Source organism: Mus pahari, chromosome 10, assembly GCF_900095145.1.
Source record: "Mus pahari chromosome 10, PAHARI_EIJ_v1.1, whole genome shotgun sequence".
In the NCBI taxonomy this organism is placed as follows: domain Eukaryota; kingdom Metazoa; phylum Chordata; class Mammalia; order Rodentia; family Muridae; genus Mus; species Mus pahari.
The window spans coordinates 55,524,468-55,543,332 of NC_034599.1; the positions used below are offsets into that span (position 1 = coordinate 55,524,468).

The window sequence follows — 18,865 nt, forward strand, 5'->3', positions numbered from 1 at the left end:
AGAGAGAGAGAGAGAGAGAGAGAGAGAGAGAGAGAGAGAGAGAGAGAGAGAGAAAGCACATGCACCCTCTGTCTTCAAGGACTCACATCAGAACTGTTAGCACATGTACTTGAAGGATTTGGGAGGAAGAGGCTGGTGCAGGGATATTAATAAGAAGACCAGTGCAATGTCAACCACCTCACAGGAGGACATGAAAGACTTGATAATATACAGTAGAGGTGGTATCGTTAAGTCAGCCCTTGGCTAAGCCTCCAGACCTGCCACTCTCCCAAGAAGCTTCAGGATTTCTGAGTTTGAGTTTCCTTGTCTATAAATGGTGATCCCAGAAAACTGTTTTCAGAGGTTTGTGAAGATTAGAAATAATGAAGGCATAAAACTGTGCCTGTATTTATCTCAGTGCATTTAGAGGTCATTATCAATGAATGACAACATATTACCAGGTATTTAAGAGAAGGTAAAAGGGGGACTTATTGGTTAATTGACCATAAAATGTCAGGGAAGGAAGAATTAGGTATGAGGTCAGCTTCTAATAGGTGACTGGGTACTGGGCCCAGCCAGACTCCTATCCTCACTCAGCCTGGACCTACATCCTGAGAAAGGCAGGGCGCTTCTGTGGAATCCCGCTTGACTCTGCATAAAGCCAAGCACCTCACTACTTATGTTCCCCAACTCAACGGTCAGGGATGGAAGGCCATAGACAGCCAGTGGGGTTATCCTCACGCTCGCTGGTGGTTAATTCCAAGTCCAACTATTCTCAAACAGCTTGCTTGACAACAACCAGGAAACCTCCTGTGTCTCTCCAATTACTGGAGGAACCTAAGGAAAGATGGGGAGTTGACTTGATGCAGTAAAGTGTCAAATTCTTAAGAGCCAGGCCATCTGCAGACCACACCCCAGTGAACATAATGACCAAAACCAGCACTACCCCAGAGGACTGCATTTTTTTTTTTTTTTTTTTTTTTGGTCTTTAACCTTCTTATACCAGGCAAGAACAGGAACACTTCAAGTCTTTCCAAAGATTCTTTTCCCACAGAGTAAGTGATGCTGCAGATCCCCACAATAACTCATTTGATGAATTTTCTATTACAACATTCATGAATGTGGAAATTCGTTTTATGCCTTAGATTTTATTATAGTGGCATTGGCTAAAATGCCAGTGTTCATAGACAGGAAATGACCAAAAGTAAACCAGCTTCCCACACGAATCCAATGTAAGCAGAGAAACATTACACCTAGAATTTTGCCACTTCTGCTGGGCAAAAGATCTCTGCAGTGTGTCGTTTACTACTGAGCTGTCCCAAGTTCAGAGAATGGTAAAATTATTTATGGGATATAGCAAATTGTTAAAGAAATTCTTTCCTTTATATACCCATAATGCTTTCATGCACACTGTTCCTAGGCATTTAGTTATATGCCCATAGGTCAAAGGTCATAGACACTGGAACACAGAATGATCTACCTTCCTTTAGTGTTATGAAATCCTAAGGACTCTCAATGGCAGTTTAAGTGGGAAACCACTGGTAGTATTTAAACACACGTTGAAACACTGAAGAAAAGACTGTGGCTCTCTATATTAGCTTTCCACCTTTAGGAAAAATGGCTTACATCACTTGCCACAGGCAAGTGTTAGTTTATTTTAAAGATTTATAAAGAATGTAGGAATACAATCTCTAACATTTAAATGATTTACCCTGTATTCTCAGGCAAAATATCAGATGGGAATGAACACATGTGTCCAAATCTCTTCCCTCCAAGGTGCCATTTGGGAACATAAAGTGACTGAAAGGGTATAACACTGCACAAGCTCGAGACGGAAGGACGGTTGGCAGCAGGGAGCCCAACAGCTTTAGGAAGCTGGAAAGTGAAGTGTCCAGTGCTGAAGGAGGAGCAGATGGCAGCCTTGACTGCAGTGGGAATAAGGTAAAGATGGCAGCCCTGCTGCTGAGAGAGCCATCCAAGGGATGAACAGGATGGAGATAGAAGTGAGATGATGTAGGGGAGTGACTCAAGTGCTGAGGACCAGACTTGGGACTGAGCTCTGTGGAAGAGCTCTCACTGAGAGTAGTGATGCCTTGGGTCAATCCACAGTACTGAGTTTGGAAGAAAGAAACTCTCACCTCCTCCCATGGTTAAAAACCAAACAAAACATCCAGATAGATCCCAATGGGAAAAGGAAAGAGTATTTTCAATTTAACAATAGAGTAAGTGGTTGTTCCCATAGAAGAAATAAAAAAACTAGCCCTCATCCCAAATGTGCAAACCATGTTTGTAACAAACTGATGTAACAAAGACTGATGAAGACCAAACTTTAAACCTTAATAATGAGTTAATTTTTTATAATATCTTTCTTATGCAACATCTAAATTGGCAAGCCATAAAGGAAAAGATAACACATTTTGGTGACCTTGTCTATAAATGGCATTTAAAGTCACCAACATGTACAAGCTTCCTGGGCTGGACGGTAGAGGAGAAGAAGAAAACCCAGTGCTAGAGCTGAGGGATCCTTCAACCTGAGAGGCTGCAAGGACAGAAAGGAAGTGTGAGAAAAGAAGAGATCCAAGGACAGACAAAGTATCAGGGAAAGGTCAGCCTACTAAGGACTCGATGGAACAGTAAAGTGCCAAGAACATGACACGCCTGGATTAGTCACAGAGACGGAGGACTTCAGGAAGTGGAAAAACACCTGAGTGACGTGGAAAGCAGAAAGCTGTCACAGTATATAGCTTAACCCTGAAGTCAAAAGACCTATGTCCCCCAGACATGTCAACTTCTCTGAACAGTTTTCAAGATTTAAATGCTATCTGCTGTCAAGCTTTATGCCTGCAGAACAGATGTAAACATCACTGATCTTTCAAGGCAACAGCATAGATCGCAGACTCTAACTAGAGCCCTAAAGAGGGAAGGACAGGTAGAAGAGGAGCTGGATTATGGACTCCAGTCTTCTCAACATGCACCCTGGGAAAATCAGTCACATCCATGGTCTCCAAGTTCTGACGTCTAAAGAGGACCATAACCATAGGAGAACTCAATCAAGAACAATGAATGGTCTGCTGAACTTCAGCGGGACGGGCTGGCATCCTCACTCCCCTGTTCATGTTTTGCCAGCCCTGGCTTGCTGCTGTTCCTAAAGCTGACACTCACATTCCCGGGACAGGCTGCAAGCAACCAGGGACACAGTCCCCAACACTGTGGCAGTGTGTTCCCGTGTCTGAATCTGACCCTTCCAAGGCCTACCCTTGTTAAGCTTGCCTTGAAGTATCCTTGGGGCTAAAGCAGCTATTAGGTAGCATTTTCAAAGCATTTTAGTGCTCGACGGGAGCTGCCTTGTATCTGCCAGGCAGGTGCTTTTCCAGTGACCCACATCCCAGCCTCTTGTCCCTTTCTTTGTCTTTAATTCTGAGATGAAGACTCATTAAGTTGGGGGATAGCCTTGACATTACTCTGTAGCTCAGGATGGTCTTGAACTTGCCATCCTCTAGCATCATCTTCCCAAATAGTTGGGGCTTTGGCACCAGGTCTGGCTGTCAGAAGCATTTAAAGGTGCATGTAGAAGCTGCTACTCAGGGTATAGGATAGCAGATGCATCAAGCAACAAACTCACCCAAAAGCCTAAGATGGAAAAGGCTGAGGAGGGAGATGCATGGAGGATGGGGGCTCTCAGACGCTCCCTTGGGTCAGGGCATCTAGAACCCATGTGCGTCAACAGAGGCTCTCAGGCTGCACTGAGACATCTAACCTTCCCCCTTACAAAAAAATAACAAACCACAGGAGGGCTTTTTCATTAGGGAAATGTTACAGCCAGATAGATACTTTCAAATTTTCTCTTCTTATTTTCAACTTTGACTTTCTTTAAAAAATTATTCCTCAAAATCAAATGTGTGAAATGGTCCCCCATCTCCGTGTTAAATTCAACTCTGGAAATGCCAGTAGTGAGAGAGTGCTATCTCGTACCCTGCTTCCTCTGGAAATGCAGAGATGTTGCCTCCTTCAAGCTGACAGGATTCCTGAGGAGGAGACTCCGAGTCCTTTCTGCCCTGAGTGCTGGCAATGTTGGCTACCCGCTGCTGCAAGTCCCACTTTCGAGCGACATTGTTAATGGTTAACCGCTTCTTCTCCTATGGGAGATTAATGGAACAATGGTTATATAGTGCATATTTAGAAGAGAAAAGCTTCTGGGACTTTCTGAGAGGGAATTCCTTGCAGGTAAACAACCAACACAGTTTCTAAAGCAAACCCATGAACCTGTGCTCACCTTGTGATTAAAATTCTTAATAACAATGCCAGCCTGCATGGAAAATTATCTATACGGTGAACACTTCTTGTTCTGAACAGTGAGCTATATATTTATTTCACTACCTGAAACTCTGACTTGGCAAAGTCATATGCCTTTAAACAAAGCAAGAAAAAATACTTTCATCTTTTACTCAATAATTAGAGAGGGGGGAGGGTAGGGACTGATTAGTGTTTCATAGTTCATGGTATAACTTGGTTTTGAAAATATTTATACAAATATTTGAAATATTTGAAATACTTAAAATATTTTTATTTACATGAATGTGTGGGTGGGTGGGTGGGGGGTACCCAGGACTGGAGTTACTAGTGACTGAACCACAAAACATGGTTGCTAGGGACTAAACTCTAGTCCTCTGCAGGAGCAAGCACCTCCAGCTGCTGAGCCATCTCTCCAGCCCTCATGGTATAAATCATGACATTTCAGGGTGCAAACAATATTATCTAGGCTACTAGAAGAAGTCATTGAATAAAATCTTTTCCTTGATAACTATTATCATTCTAGAAGAACAGGAAAGAAGAGTTAATTAAAGCAATGGAATGCTTTAGGCGGTGGTTCTCAAGCTAGGGTGCCTCAGCTAACCTGGAGGGTTTTACAGACGCTGAACCCGGCCCCACTCTGAGCCAGTACTTGGAGGGCTTGGAAGTCTGCCACTCTGACAGGCTCCAGCACAGCTCACACACTGAGATCCACTGACCTGCAGTCTTGAAACTCAACTCTCTCATAGAAACCCTGCTGAGAAAAGGAGACTGAAGCTGAAGAAGCTGTGCTCCATTAACACGTCTCTATCCTATGCCCATCTGGCTTATAGTGACAGGTTGAAGGAGGCCTATTCTGGTACTATCATCATTAGTAAAGGGTAATACTTTAGTTTTATTTTATTTTAAAAAGATTTATCTATTTTATGTGTATGAATGTCTTGTCTGCATGTTATGTCTGCACTGCATGGATGCAATGTCCATGGAGCCCAGAAGAGGGTGTCAGATCCCCAGGAAGTAGTAGCGTTACAGGCAGTTGTGAACTGCCATGTGGATGCTGGGAACTGAACCAGTGTCCTATGTAGGGATAGTTAGTATTATTAACTGATGAGCCAGCTCTGAAGCCCTTATTTTCCTTACATTTTATAGTGTGTATTTATGTGGTGTGCATGCATATCTGTGTGCGTGTGTGTGTGTGTGTGTGTGTGTGCGTGCGTGTGTGTGTGGTGAATCATAAGTCACATGTGTGGAGGTCAGAGGACAACTTGCGCAGGTCAGATCTTACCTTCTAGCATGTGAGTTCTTGGGCCTGAACTCAGGTTGTCAGGGTTGGCAGCAAAAGCCTGTACTTACTGAGCAGTCTTGCTGGTCTCAAAAGTTAATATTTAAAAATGTCATCTTCGTTAGATCAGAATGCTGAAAATAGATTCTTTTTTCTCTTTCATTCAAAATCTGCCCTTGAAAGACATCTACAAAGTGAGCCACTAATGGCTCTCCAGGAGTCTGCTCTGGAAAAGGAAAGGGGCAGGGGAAGGGGACTTTTCTCCCATCCCTTTGCACCTGTATAAAGGAAAGCAAGTGTTTCCAGTTGTACTTCTGCTTTTGTTTACTGAAGAGTTTGGCAAATGTGTGGGACACTGGATGGAAACCGCAAGTGATGGCTTGTTTAATGGAACAAACCTTTTCAAAATTTTAAGTTTAGAACTGTTTTGGGCCTGAGTTCTTTGTTCTGCAGTTTGTTATTTCAAGTGTCTATGCAGTTAAGAGCACTGTAAATACTGTGCATGTGTTTCTGAAATGACTGGCATTTTGTACATAATGTTCTTACACGAAGCAATTGAAATCCTGCTATACTACTATACAACACTATTACTCAAATCTAGAATTAAAAAAAAAACTTACCATATGAAATTCTATTTCAGTTATTTGTTGATGGCTATGCCAACCCAACTCCCAATCTAAACAATGCAGTTATTTCTACCTAATGGTAAGACCACAGGCTGCACACATTTGGCTTCCTAGCTGGCAGGAAAAAGACCACAATGAGAGAGATAGCAGTGTTCCAGAAAAAGTCATAGAACATGCTTCCACCACTTCATATGTTTACAAATGCATAACAAGGTGGTCTCTGAACATACGAACACGTTCTCGTGCTCACACCAAGCGGGGCTTCCTTTCCATAGGTTATTGAAAGCAGTCTGGCACTAGGCTGACTGAGTGAGCAGGTAATTTTGCTGGGGTCTGGATAAGGAAAGGGGTACATTAAGTCAGGAGTCTATTCTGCAGTCAGGTAGGCATCCCTGGTTGGGCAGAGCCATCTGGGGGCTTAAGAAGCCTGTGGAGCAAGAGGAAAGGATCTGGATTATGCCTTTGCAAGACTAAAGGGTACCCAAGTGTGCTCTGTTCTCAGAGAGCATGGATGCTTTGACAGGTCAGCTGTATTCATGCCTATCATTGCTTAGGTGGCTGCCAATTGCCAAGTATATGTAGAAGTGGAAAATATCTGGGGAAGTTCATGTTCTGCCAGTTGAGTCTACTCGTCACTGTCCAGGCAGGACCTCATCAGTGTATGTCACAGTGATCATCTCAAAGGTGGCAGGTGGACAGGAAGACATGAGGATACGGCTGCAGACACAGGCTTTGTGCACCATGGCTCCCTCCCACACAGCTTCCAGCATCTCCAGGATCAGTACTTGCATCTGAAGGGATGCAGCCTTAGACGTGCTGAAGCTCTGTTCTGATGTGGCTTCAGCTCTCAGCAATGGCTAAATCTGGGCCTGCTGATGCCAACACTTCTCTTATCAAAACCAAAAAGCTACAGTTCATAATCAATCACAGCTCCAAGACTTCAAACAAACTGCTATTCTCTAAAGTTGTCATTAAATTTTCCAAATACTCTTTTAAATGTTCACTTGAATCCGTGGCATATATAATGGTAAGAAGCAGCTGAATTAGGGGATGGGGGTGGTAATATTGAGATAAAGTTTCAGTTGCACAGAAAGTCAAGTTGATCCTGTGCCTGGCCCCAATATGTGCTCTGTTCACATGGGCAGGTTGGCAGACGCCTAGCTAAATCATCAACAAGACTCCAACGCTCCTTTTTCTTTGCCATACTCTGGGTCAGTCGCACAGGAGGGTTCAGCAGGTCTCATCTTTACTCTAGGAATGTCATATGTGTCTTGGATCATCACCAACTCACTCACTTACACAGGAGCTGGACAGCAGCAATGGTGTGACGCAGAAGGTCGGGTCCCCAGCATGAGCAGTTTGGGAAGACTTGCCCACAATGTGGCCTGGCAAGGGCAAGTCCTACTCTTATAATTGTTCAAAACTACTACTGCAGCTATATTTTTATAAACAAAGTATTAAAAATGTACTTTTGATAAACTCTTAGGAGTAGTCCAACATAAGAAAATTAAAATCCTCTTAGGCAATGAGTGAAGAGGCATCTGTGTCAAGAGAGGGCACATGGACAATGGAATCAGGGAGAACCACAGAGAGCTGGGGAGGAGCTGGGGTCAGAGGGAACAGAAAGGAAGAGAATCATGTGCAGTTGGCACATTAACACTAGTTATAGCCCTGGCTGTCCTGGAACTCACTTTGTAGACCAGGCTGGCCTCGAACTCAGAAATCCACCTGCCTCTGCCTCCTGAGTGCTGGGATTAAAGGCATGCGCCGCCACACCCAGCTACTTTTTACTTTTAAATCTGGTGTCTTGAAATGCAAGGTGTTGGGGACAGGTTTTGATGTTAATTTAGGAATCATTTTCATAGCATAGAACAGTCTACAGCATGTCCTTGTGTAGCCTGGATCCCTACCACAGAACACAGCCACCTGTGGAGAACTAAGTAAAGTTCATACACATAACTGTGTCCTTTCTGGTCACTTTAAAGAGAAAAGCAGCTACATGCGACAGGGACAACAGCTCCCATTACCCTGTGTGACACTGCTAAAAGCTAACCATTCTAACCTGTCTTTATCAAACTCTGTGATGGTAACATCAAGTATTTTAAGAGAAATCACTACTCAGGGAAGTTGATATCAGGTATGCTTGATCACCTAGAAATACTTTAAAATAAATTTTTCATTTCTGAATTCCTCAAGATTCTCCTCATTTCTGTATCAAAGGAGCTAATGGAGAAACACTTTAGGTTTTAATAGTTGTCATTAAAACCTCACAGCAATGCTCATAAAAGCCTATCAGTAAAGATGGCTGTCAAAAGCTATCCAAAGTGGTATGCTAATGCCAGGCAATCACAAAAAGCCATGTTGGCATGGGAAACGCTCTACTTCCCTTTCTATTGCCACCACACCCTTTCTTCTACAATGCCCATCTTGTATTTCAGAGCACCTCTGTGCAGGTCTAGTCACCGTAGTAACCCATGAGAGTTTCCAGGAGTGCTTGCTTACAAAACACAGACTTAGTTTTGAAAGCCATGTTCCTGTGTGCTGGCCAGCGTCGAGGTGTCCTCCTGTGCAAGTGGAGGCCTCACTGAAGGCTGTACCTTCAGCAAGGACTGCTTGTGACTCTCCCTCTTCTTCTCCTCCTCTTTTTTGGCCACAACAGATGCCACGCGTCTTTCTTCTTCCTAGAAACAAAATGTTTTTTAGAGAAATTATCCTGAGGAGTTAGCCATTTTGCAATGAGGTATTGTGCTAACAGAAAAGAGGCCCTGGAAGGAAGGTTGGTATTTTCTTTATATTTTCTTCTCACTTCTTAATTCTAAAATGAATTGTGTATTTCTAAGTCCACACCTATTCTGTAGATGAACTAAGTCAGCTAATTAAAACAAGAAAGAAAACAATAAGAAAAAGAAAGGGGGAGCCAGATATTTGTCAATTATACTTCAATAAAGATGGGGGGGGGGCTTCTGGAAAGAATCCAGGACATATCAGAAAGATTATTCACCCAGTCAAAATGGCTTTATTTCAGAGATGCAGAGATGGCTCAATACATAAAAATCAATAGATACTATATAGTACAAAAATGACCTGAAAGATGGATCATTCAATTTGATAGGTAAAGAAAAGCCTTTAGAAACAACAACAACAACAACAACAACCCAACATTCCTTCATGATAAGAGTCCTAAAGAAAGTTAGAATAGAGAGACCACATCTCAACAACATAAAGACTATACACAACTAGCCTGCAGCCAATACTATAATACGTAGAGAACTGCCTACAAGCTTTCCTACTGAAATCGGGAAAAGGAAGTGGGTGTCCACTTTCTCCAGTCGTACTCTAGAGTGCTAGAAGTTTAAGCTAGAGCAGTTAAGACAAGAGAGGCAAATCATACAGATACAGACAGGAAAGGGAGAAGCCAGAGCATCTCTAGTATGGTCCTACACTTCCGAGATTCTAAAGACTCCAGAGGGGAACTAATAAAGAACTTTACCAAAGAACTAGGATAAAAAAATTAATATACAACATGAGTGACCTGTCTATATACCATTGCCAAAAGTAATGAAAACGAAACCAGGGAAACAATCCCATTTATACTACCCTCAAAAGAAACAGGGGAAGGCACTGGGAGGTGGGACAACCTCCTCATGCCCATGCTCATAGATCAGAAAGAATATCCTGAGAATGGCCACCCTACCAAACATAATCTACAGATTTAATGCAATCCCAGCCAAAATTCTAGGGACATTATTCACAGAAATAAAAAAATCTTAAAGTTCATTATGTACAAAAACAAACAAACAAACAAACAACAAACACAAAACAAACCCCCAAAACAACAGTGCAGGAGGCATCGTCACACCTGACTTCAAGTCATAGTACAGAGTCAGAGAATAAAACAGCACAGCAGTGACACAAATGAACTCCCTGGAGGGGGGGGAGGAGAAGAGGAAAGGAAGGGAGGGAGGGAAGGGAGAGAAAAAAGAAATCTGAAGAAATGAAGAAGGAAAGCTCTGAACAGCACTGGCTCACAGCGAAACACACAATCAGTGACAAAAGCTGGCCAGAGACAGGCTCGCTGGAAGGGTAACCTGTAATGTTGTTGTTGTTTAAATAAAGGTTTATTTTAGTTCGCTTTTCTAATTTTAGAGAGACCAAAAAAACTCAGAACCTAGCAGTTTTTGTCATATGACCAAGTTGTTTTAAAGGGAGTGGAAATTCAATGTGATTTTTGGTATTTAAGTGCTTTTTTTTTTTTTTTTTTNTTTTTTNTTTTTGTTGTTGTTGTTGTTGTTTTTGGTTACAGTATAAGTAAAAAGGAGAAATTAAAATTTCAGAACTTTGCTTCCTAGCCTCACAAAATAGCTGGTTTAGTAACTGGCCAGATTTTTAGCCATTTTAGTTTCTTTACTAACACTGCTGAGTGCTGACCACTATTCTCTGTTAGAGGTTGTCTAAATGAAAAATATTCCCTATCTTTCTAGAAAAGGAAAACAGGATTGTGCCTGTGATTTTATGGAGTGTGTAGCATTTAGAGCCGTGGAGCACAATGGATGCTTACAGCCTCTGCTGAGGCGTGGCGGCTGTTCACCCACCCAGCCTGCACTGGGGCCATGAACCAACTCTTCTGGGCAGATTCTGAGGCAGCAGAAAGACACGATGCCCCAGTGGCCTCATCTAGAAGACACAAACTAGAAACATCAGTTACTGCAAGAGCCAGACGCAAAGGCTACGGACATGCGTGGATCACGTAGGGCGCATGCTTCAGAGATGATCTCATCTGACTGTCAGAGAGAACGGGTGTCTACTAAACGTAGTAGGACTTTAAAAGGAATTCTAAACCCTGGAAAACTGGATTTATACCAAATCCATTTAAGCATTGAAGGTTTTAAGGATATGCATGTATGTATGTATTGTACATATGTATGTATATGTATTTACATTTGTTGATTATATGTTAGCACATACAATTACTAAATTGCTAACTTTACAAATAAAAAAATCTGAATCTCTAATTGTGAAGATGGGCCATGAATCTGTTGGCAAGAAGGAAAAGCAAAGCAAGGACTACTCTGGCGTCTCCAAGAGACCAGTTCAGACTCTGGATGAAAGCCACTTCCATCCTTTATTCTCAACTAAGAGATTTAGACTTTTTTTCTGACTTTAGTTGGTGTGCCTGTACATGCACACACACACACACACACACACACACACACACACACACACACACATTTATGCATGTACAAATGTACATACACAAATATGTACAAAACAAAAATAGTTTTAAAGATGTTTATTTTTTGACCATGCAGAAGAGTTTCATGTTTCCATAATGACCAGAGCATGGGGAAAGGCATAAGGAACCATTAGCACTTGGGCTCTAAATGCCTCTTCCTGGGGATAATACACATTAATGATAGATTTCAGTAGCCAAAGCAACTTACATGACCACATGTGAATTCAGAAGCCTAAAGAAAGCCTCTTCCACACACCACCAAAGGGGAACCCCGCTTTCAGTGGCATTAGTAATATCAGACTTTGTAATGTCCTATATATTTTTGGAGATCAAAGTTTACACTAAACAAACTAAACGTGAGCTTGAGGTGCCCACTCTGACATGTGTGCTTCTCTTCTAGAATTGTGATTGTATTTGTCTTCTCAAAGTGTTGTCCTAGAAAAGAACATTCTATTTTTTTAAAAAGTTTGTATTTTTTGTATGTATGTATATATGTATGTATGTATGTATGTATGTATGTATGTATGTATGTATTGTTTGTGTGGGTGTCTACCCTCTCTATGTGTGGGCATCCTTGAAGCCCTTGAAACTGCAGTAACAGACAGTTACAGCCTCTGGATGTGGGTGCTGTGAACCAAGCCCTCTGTCTCCAAATTTCATGTGTAATGGTCTTTTTATTTCCCCCTCAGAATGTGTCTACTCTGTTCTTTTGATCATGGATGAGAGCTGTCACACCCACTCCAATGTCTTCCTTCTACCATCTCTGTTCAAGCGAGGGGCCCTAGAATGGCTACCAATGGCTGCTACCTGCCTAAAACCCAACTGCAGCTCAGAGGCTGGCAGAGCACTCAGTGGGCAGTGCTTGCTGTGTAAGAGTGAAGACCAGGAGGTCAGACTGCCAGCATGGTGTGAATGCCAAGTGGGTATGACAGCCGCCGTATAATTCCATCCTACACTGCACAGCATTCTGCACTGCACAGCACCCTGCACTGCACAGCATCCTGAACTTCACAGCACCTTGCACTGCACAGCATCCTGTACTGCAGTGATGGACAGGGCATCCCAGGGGAAGCTGGCTGCTCAGACTAGCCAATCACTGAGCTCTAGGTTCAAGTGAGAAACCCTGCCTCAGAAAATAAAGCAGAGAGTGACTGTGGAAGACTCCTGACAGCAACCTCTGGCCTCTACCTGCACCCACATGTGTACACACACACACACACACACACACACACACACACACACACACATCACATATATGAACACCCTAAAAACGACAGTTGAGAAATCAGACCATTGAATAAAAAAAATTGGGAGATTATTTCTATTTCCTGATTTCTTTGTTTCTACAAATGACTATAGTTTGAAACCATGCTAGCTATCAATTCATAACTCACTCAATTTTATGCAATCTTTTCCACACACATGACTCAGACTAATCTCCATTCCCCACCCTCAGAGATCTTTCAGTCTGCTTGCTGTTATAAGGAGACATTCTCTTTTTTTTTCTTTTTTAAAAGCATATTTATATTTTTTTAAGATTTACTGATTGTATATATGTGAGTACATTGTAGCTGTCTTCAGACACTCCAGAAGAGTGCATCAGATCCCATTACAGATGGTTGTGAGCCACCATGTGGTTGTTGGGAATTGAACTCAGGACCTCTGGAATAGTAGTCAGTGCTCTTAGCTGCTGAGCCATCTCTCCAGCCCATGAGGAGACATTCTTAACATGTGTAGGGATTCTTTGGTCTGCTGCTGCTGCTACTGGAAAGTCAAATATTTTTTCAAATGATCTACTGTTTTACCTTCTTAGATTCTTCTCATTTTGCTAGAAAAAAGGTCATTAAAATTTTTCTGTAAAAGGCACAGAACTGGATCAACATTGGGGTGCACATCTCACCAGCACACAGCAGGCAGATCTTTGTGAACTGGAGGCCAGCCTGGTCTTCATAGAGATCTCTAGGCTATCCAGGGATTACATAGAAAGACCCTGTCTCAAAACAACAATGACAAATAAAATACATAAAACTACAGGGACTAGAGAGACAGTCTGGTGGTTAAGAGTATAAGCTAGTCTTCCAGGGGTCCTGGGTTTAATTCCAGCATCCACATAACTGTCTGTAATTCCCTGGGGGATCCAACACTTTCTTCTGGACTCTGTGAGGACTAAGCATGCATGTGGTGCAAATATATACATACAGGCAAAACACTTGTACACATAAACAAATAAATGTAAAATAAAACAACACATGCATGCATTGTGCAATCCACAAAATACATCGCTAAACAAACAAAATGTTAAAATAAAAATATAAAAAGGAGATAAAAATGGATAATTTGCCTTCTTCTACATGCAGACTACCAGTAAGATCAGCACCATATGTTGAAAATGCTTTCTTTCTTCCACTGTATGGCTTTGACTTCTTTATCAAAGATCAAGTGATCATAGGTGTGTGGGTTCACTTCTGGGTCTTCAATGCTATTCCAGACCTGTCTGTCTCTGGACCAGTCCCATGCGTCTTTTATCACTATTGCTCTGTAGTGCAGCTTACGGTCAGGGAGGATGGTTCCCCCAGAAGTTCTTTTATTGTTGAGAATTGGTTTTGCTATCCTGGGTTTTTTGTTATTCCATATGAAGTTGAGGAGCTAGAACCTGAAGAGACCAACTTCAGTGAATAGACATGGCCCCCAGTTGAGGGATGGGGCCACGTACACATCTCAAATTTTTTAACCCAGAATTGTTCNTGTCTAAAGGAAATGCAGAGGAAAAAATGGTGCAGAGACTGAAGGAAAGGCCATCCAGAGACTACCCCACCTTGGGATCCATCCCATCCACAGACACCAAACCCCAACACTATTGCTGATGTCAAGATGTGCTTGCAGACGGAGCCTGGCATGGCTGTCCTCTGAGAGGCTCTGCCAGCACCGACTAAGACAGATGCAGATACTCACAACCAATTATTGGACTAAGCAAGGAGACCCCAATAGAAGAGTTAGGGGAAGGACTGAAGGAGCTAAAGGGGATTGCAACCCCATAGGAAAAACAGTATTAACTAACCAGACCCCTCAGAGCTCCCAAGGACTAAGCCACCAACAAAAGAGCACACACAGGCCAGTCCGTGGTTCCCGAAACATATGTAGTAGAAGACTGCCTTATCTGGCATCAGTGGGAGGGGATACACTTGGCCCTATGGAGGCTTGATGCCCCAGAGAAGGGGGATGCTAGAGGGGTGAGGCTGGAGTGGGTTAGTGAAGGGTGGGTGAGCACCCTCTTAGAGGCTAAGGGGAGGAGTAGGGGGTTGGAGGTTCATGGAGGGGAGACCAAGAAGGAGGACATTTGAAATGTAAATAAATAAAATAATTAATTTTTAAAAAAAGCCTCTACTGTATTAGATTTCAATAACACCCCACATAAGGATCAAACAGGGAAGGCAAGTAAAGAGTATGTAAAGAACACACACACACACACACACACACACACACACCATATTTAGGCTTTGTGAGCCACATATGATTTTGTACTCACATCTTTCTTTGCTTTCTTTTATTCTAAGTAACATTTAAAGCTGTTAAACACTCTGCTTTGCTTGGCAGCCAATGAGCACAGCCTTGGGTGGATTTGCTCCAGGCGATGTTTCCAACCCTGTCGTATGCTGTTGAGCTTCTTCTTGATCCCGACTAATTACCCTATAGATCATCACTCTAACCTCTCCATTTTCTATCTCCATATTCTTCATCAGGGTAAAATCAATATTCTTTTATCTAGACATTAATGGTCAATTCAACGGGGTGTGGGGAAGTCCCGTGGTTTATCAGTGGATACTTCTCGGAGGCTGTCATCAATCAGCTCCTCTGTGTTCTGTGGTATATGTGAATCGAGCACCTGGGCACCCAGCTTAGCTCAAAATGTCAGCAACAAACTTATCCAAATGCTTTGCTCAAATACAAAGACATGGTCAAGACCCACCTCTGAGAGGGATGGATATTAATAATACTATTAGTATCTATTAATTTACTACAATCTAAGGATACTAACAACCAGCCTGCTTTGACTGCTGTGTTATATGCACACACTGTAACTATGTCCCACAAATACGGACAGGTATCATGTCAACAGAAAATGGTTCAAACAGAGAATTCATTTTGCCTGAAAGGAACAATGCTTGGTGAACTGATACTGCCTCCCAGTGAGCCTGAAGACACAGGTTTGGTTCCTCAGTCAGCATCATGATGTCACAGCTGAGGATTTTATATTCTTCCCTTTTGTGACAAGAAATGCATTCTCCTTTATTACACATGAAATTTAGAAAATTTTCCAAGAATTAATAAAAGTCATTATTGGAGCTTAGTAAATCCAACTCCACCCTGCAGCACTCTGCATCGCAGGAGGAGGGGAGGGGTCCCTGCGGAGTGCCTATTTGTGTCAAAACGAGAAGGGGGTGACTGCTTTCTCTAAACACTGTATAGTGCTAAGACAGAGGTATGACGTACAGCAGTGCTAGCACACACTCAACTACTTAGTGGGCAAGCTGTACATCTTTTCTGCATCATTTTCAGCAAGCAGGGTAATCAGAAGTATCACGGATGCTCAATTTTAAAAGGCATGGAGATAAGGGAAAGAGACATCCCTAAAATACAAATCACTGTTGACATGTTGGCAACAAGTGTCTGAGCAGACAGAGAAGACAAAGAACTGTCTCATTCTGTTAGCAGAACATGAGGAAACCCAGGACCCACGGGACTCATGAATTCATCTACACGTTTAGCTATTTGCCACTACTTAGAATGCCCAAAGTGTCACTAAATATCAATGGAAATGACACACACTTCCATTGTGTGGGAAGCTGACATTCAAAGAGTCAGTCATGGGGCAATCGGGCAAACCTGCTGCAGAACTCACATGAAATCACAGTTTATGAGAGGGGAGCAAGTAGAGGTTTAATAATATTTTTAAGGACAGAGATGACCTCACTGAGATTATCCCTGCATATTTTCTGAGAAAGCAAATACTCCAATAAATGTGAAATGTCATGAAAGAGAGGCAGCAGGTTTCCTTACTACAGAATTTCTTAGAGCCAGTACCATGCTGATACACCCTGAACACTGGAGAATCATATGCAGGTTTTCTTACAGCAGTGGCCACATCAAAATGTCTCACTATAGAAGATACAACCAGAGACAGAATGACTAGGAAAGGCTGCATTAGGAGACCACAACATCTCCATAAGCAGAAATGACAGCAACCACAAAACTATACAAAGCTCTCACTTGGAAACTCTGTTTTCTCCTTTCAAAATAAATTACTAGCTAAATATTGAACAAGAATTTTAAAAATATGGAGTTTGATTTAAATATAAGCCTAAAAATTTTAAAGCTTTATTTGATGAAACTGGATGTAGGTGATAGTTTAAAAAACAATTTTGCACTTAAAATTATTAAGTTTAAAAAACAATCTTGCACTTAAAATTATTAAGTTTATAATCACAATAACCCATAGTTTCCTAATTAGTTAACAATTAACAAGCACTCATGCAACTGGAACCCCAATTTCCTAAGCCACATGCAAAGAAGCAGCAAGGTACACAGAAGGCCAGGGGAGCAGGAGGGTCCGTGGGAGGCACACTCAGGGGAGCAGGAGGGTCCGTGGGAGGCACACTCAGAGAGCAGGAGGGTCCGTGGGAGGCACACTCAGGGAGCAGGGAGCGTCCGTGGGAGGTGCACTCAGAGAGCAGGAGGGTCCGTGGGAGGCACACTCAGGGGAGCAGGAGGGTCCGTGGGAGGCACACTCAGGGGAGCAGGGAGGGTCCATGGGAGGCACACTCAGGGGAGCAGGAGGGTCCGTAGGAGGCACACTCAGGGGAGCAGGGAAGGTCCGTGGGAGGCACACTCAGGGGAGCAGGAGGGTCCGTGGGAGGCACACTCAGGGGAGCAGGAGGGCTCGTGGGAGGCACACTCAGGGGAGCAGGGAGGGCCCATGGGAGGCACACTCAGGGGAGCAGGCAGATGCACAAAAGGGCATTCACCGTGATTCTCTTCATGTCTAGCTGGCGCAGCTGCATCATATTCTGAAGGACCGTGTGTTTGTACCATGACTCTTGAGCTATTGGGTTGCCATCAAAGGTGATGTCCGAGAGGGAAGTTGACTCAGCAAGGCAGGAAACACTTTCAAAGCTGCAGAAGAGATGCCACCATGTTATTCTGAGACCTTTCAAATAATATTTCCAGTTTTTTAAATAAGATTTTGGCTTGGTGTTTTGAGACAGTATAACCCTATGTAACCCTGACTGTCATGGAACTTACTAGGTAGACAGTGATCCTCAGCCACTCATGCTAGGATTACAGGCATGTGCCACCATGTACAGCATGTTCAACAGACCCTTTAAGGAATAATTTAGACCTACAGAAAAATTGAGAAGCTATACAAAGTGCCCATACACTCCATTCCTCTCAGTGTCTCTCTACAGTTAGTTAAATACACCTGTGAATGTACGTGAATATCTACAATTAGTGCTCCCATTGTATTGGCAATACAATATCTCTGAACTCATACATTCCTTGCCCCATTCCTGAAAGAGTCATTTCTCAACGCAGCATTTCCTTATATTAGGAACAGGATCACCAGCAGAGGCCTGGGAGGGAAGTATACTTTCTTACCCTTGCGGTGCTGCTTCTTTTAGGCCCCTCAGCTAGAGAGGGAATGTGCGTGCACACTGCCCTGTGTGTATGCATGACACTCCTCACTCCAACAGGGAGGGACATGGCTCATACCACCCACTACCCATTTATTGGAATTTTCTTTTCCAGCATGTGTGTGTGTGTGTGTGTGTGTGTGCATATGGCACTAAATTCTTTAAACTGCGCCCACAAAATTATTTTCTTGATCAGATGACTGCACTTAGGTATCGAGCCCCCATTCCCAATGTTACATAGGCCATCGTGGCCCTCCATACCTGGGATTACCTCATATGCTTCCAATACAGTCAGGACTTTGGAGAGTCAGTACCTGCATCCCTGCCTGGGATGTCCCTGCATCCCTGCCTGGGATGTCCATGTCCCTTAATAGTTTTTAAAAATGTTTTACACCTTGAGGTTCACTTGTGACAAATGCATAGTGGCATGCGTTTACTACTAAAGTACTATACGGAATAATTTCATGGTCTTCTAAAACTCCCCTGTGCTTTACCCAATTCCCCAAATTCCTGGTAAGCACCAATCATTTTACTCTTGAGTTCTGCAATTTCCATTATGTTGGATGGCTGGAATCAGGTTCTATGATACCCTCTGATGGACTTCTTTCACTTGGCAATATACACTAACAGGATCCACCCATGTCTTTTCATGGCTTCCTGGTGCATTTCTTTTCATAGCTGAGTAATATCCCATTGTATAAGTGTATCACTTTCTCCATTCAGCTGCAGGGGTTGGTGAGTGAGGCTGCTGTGAGTCATGTCCACA

At 42.8% G+C, this 18,865-nt stretch overlaps 1 protein-coding gene across 5 annotated transcripts in view; it reads right to left on the minus strand.

Annotated features, from left to right (window-relative positions):
* Positions 1-18,865, minus strand: part of Lrrc49 (leucine rich repeat containing 49) — a 120,535-nt gene that overhangs the window by 37,782 nt on the left and 63,888 nt on the right. For all 5 annotated transcript variants that reach the window (XM_029543523.1, XM_021206168.2, XM_021206167.1 and 2 more), the window contains 3 exons: positions 17,434-17,581; positions 8,775-8,858; positions 3,952-4,115 (listed from right to left, as the gene is read on the minus strand). In XM_029543523.1, coding sequence (XP_029399383.1) covers positions 3,952-4,115; positions 8,775-8,858; positions 17,434-17,581 — 396 coding nt within the window. The remainder of the gene's footprint in view (positions 1-3,951; positions 4,116-8,774; positions 8,859-17,433; positions 17,582-18,865) is intronic.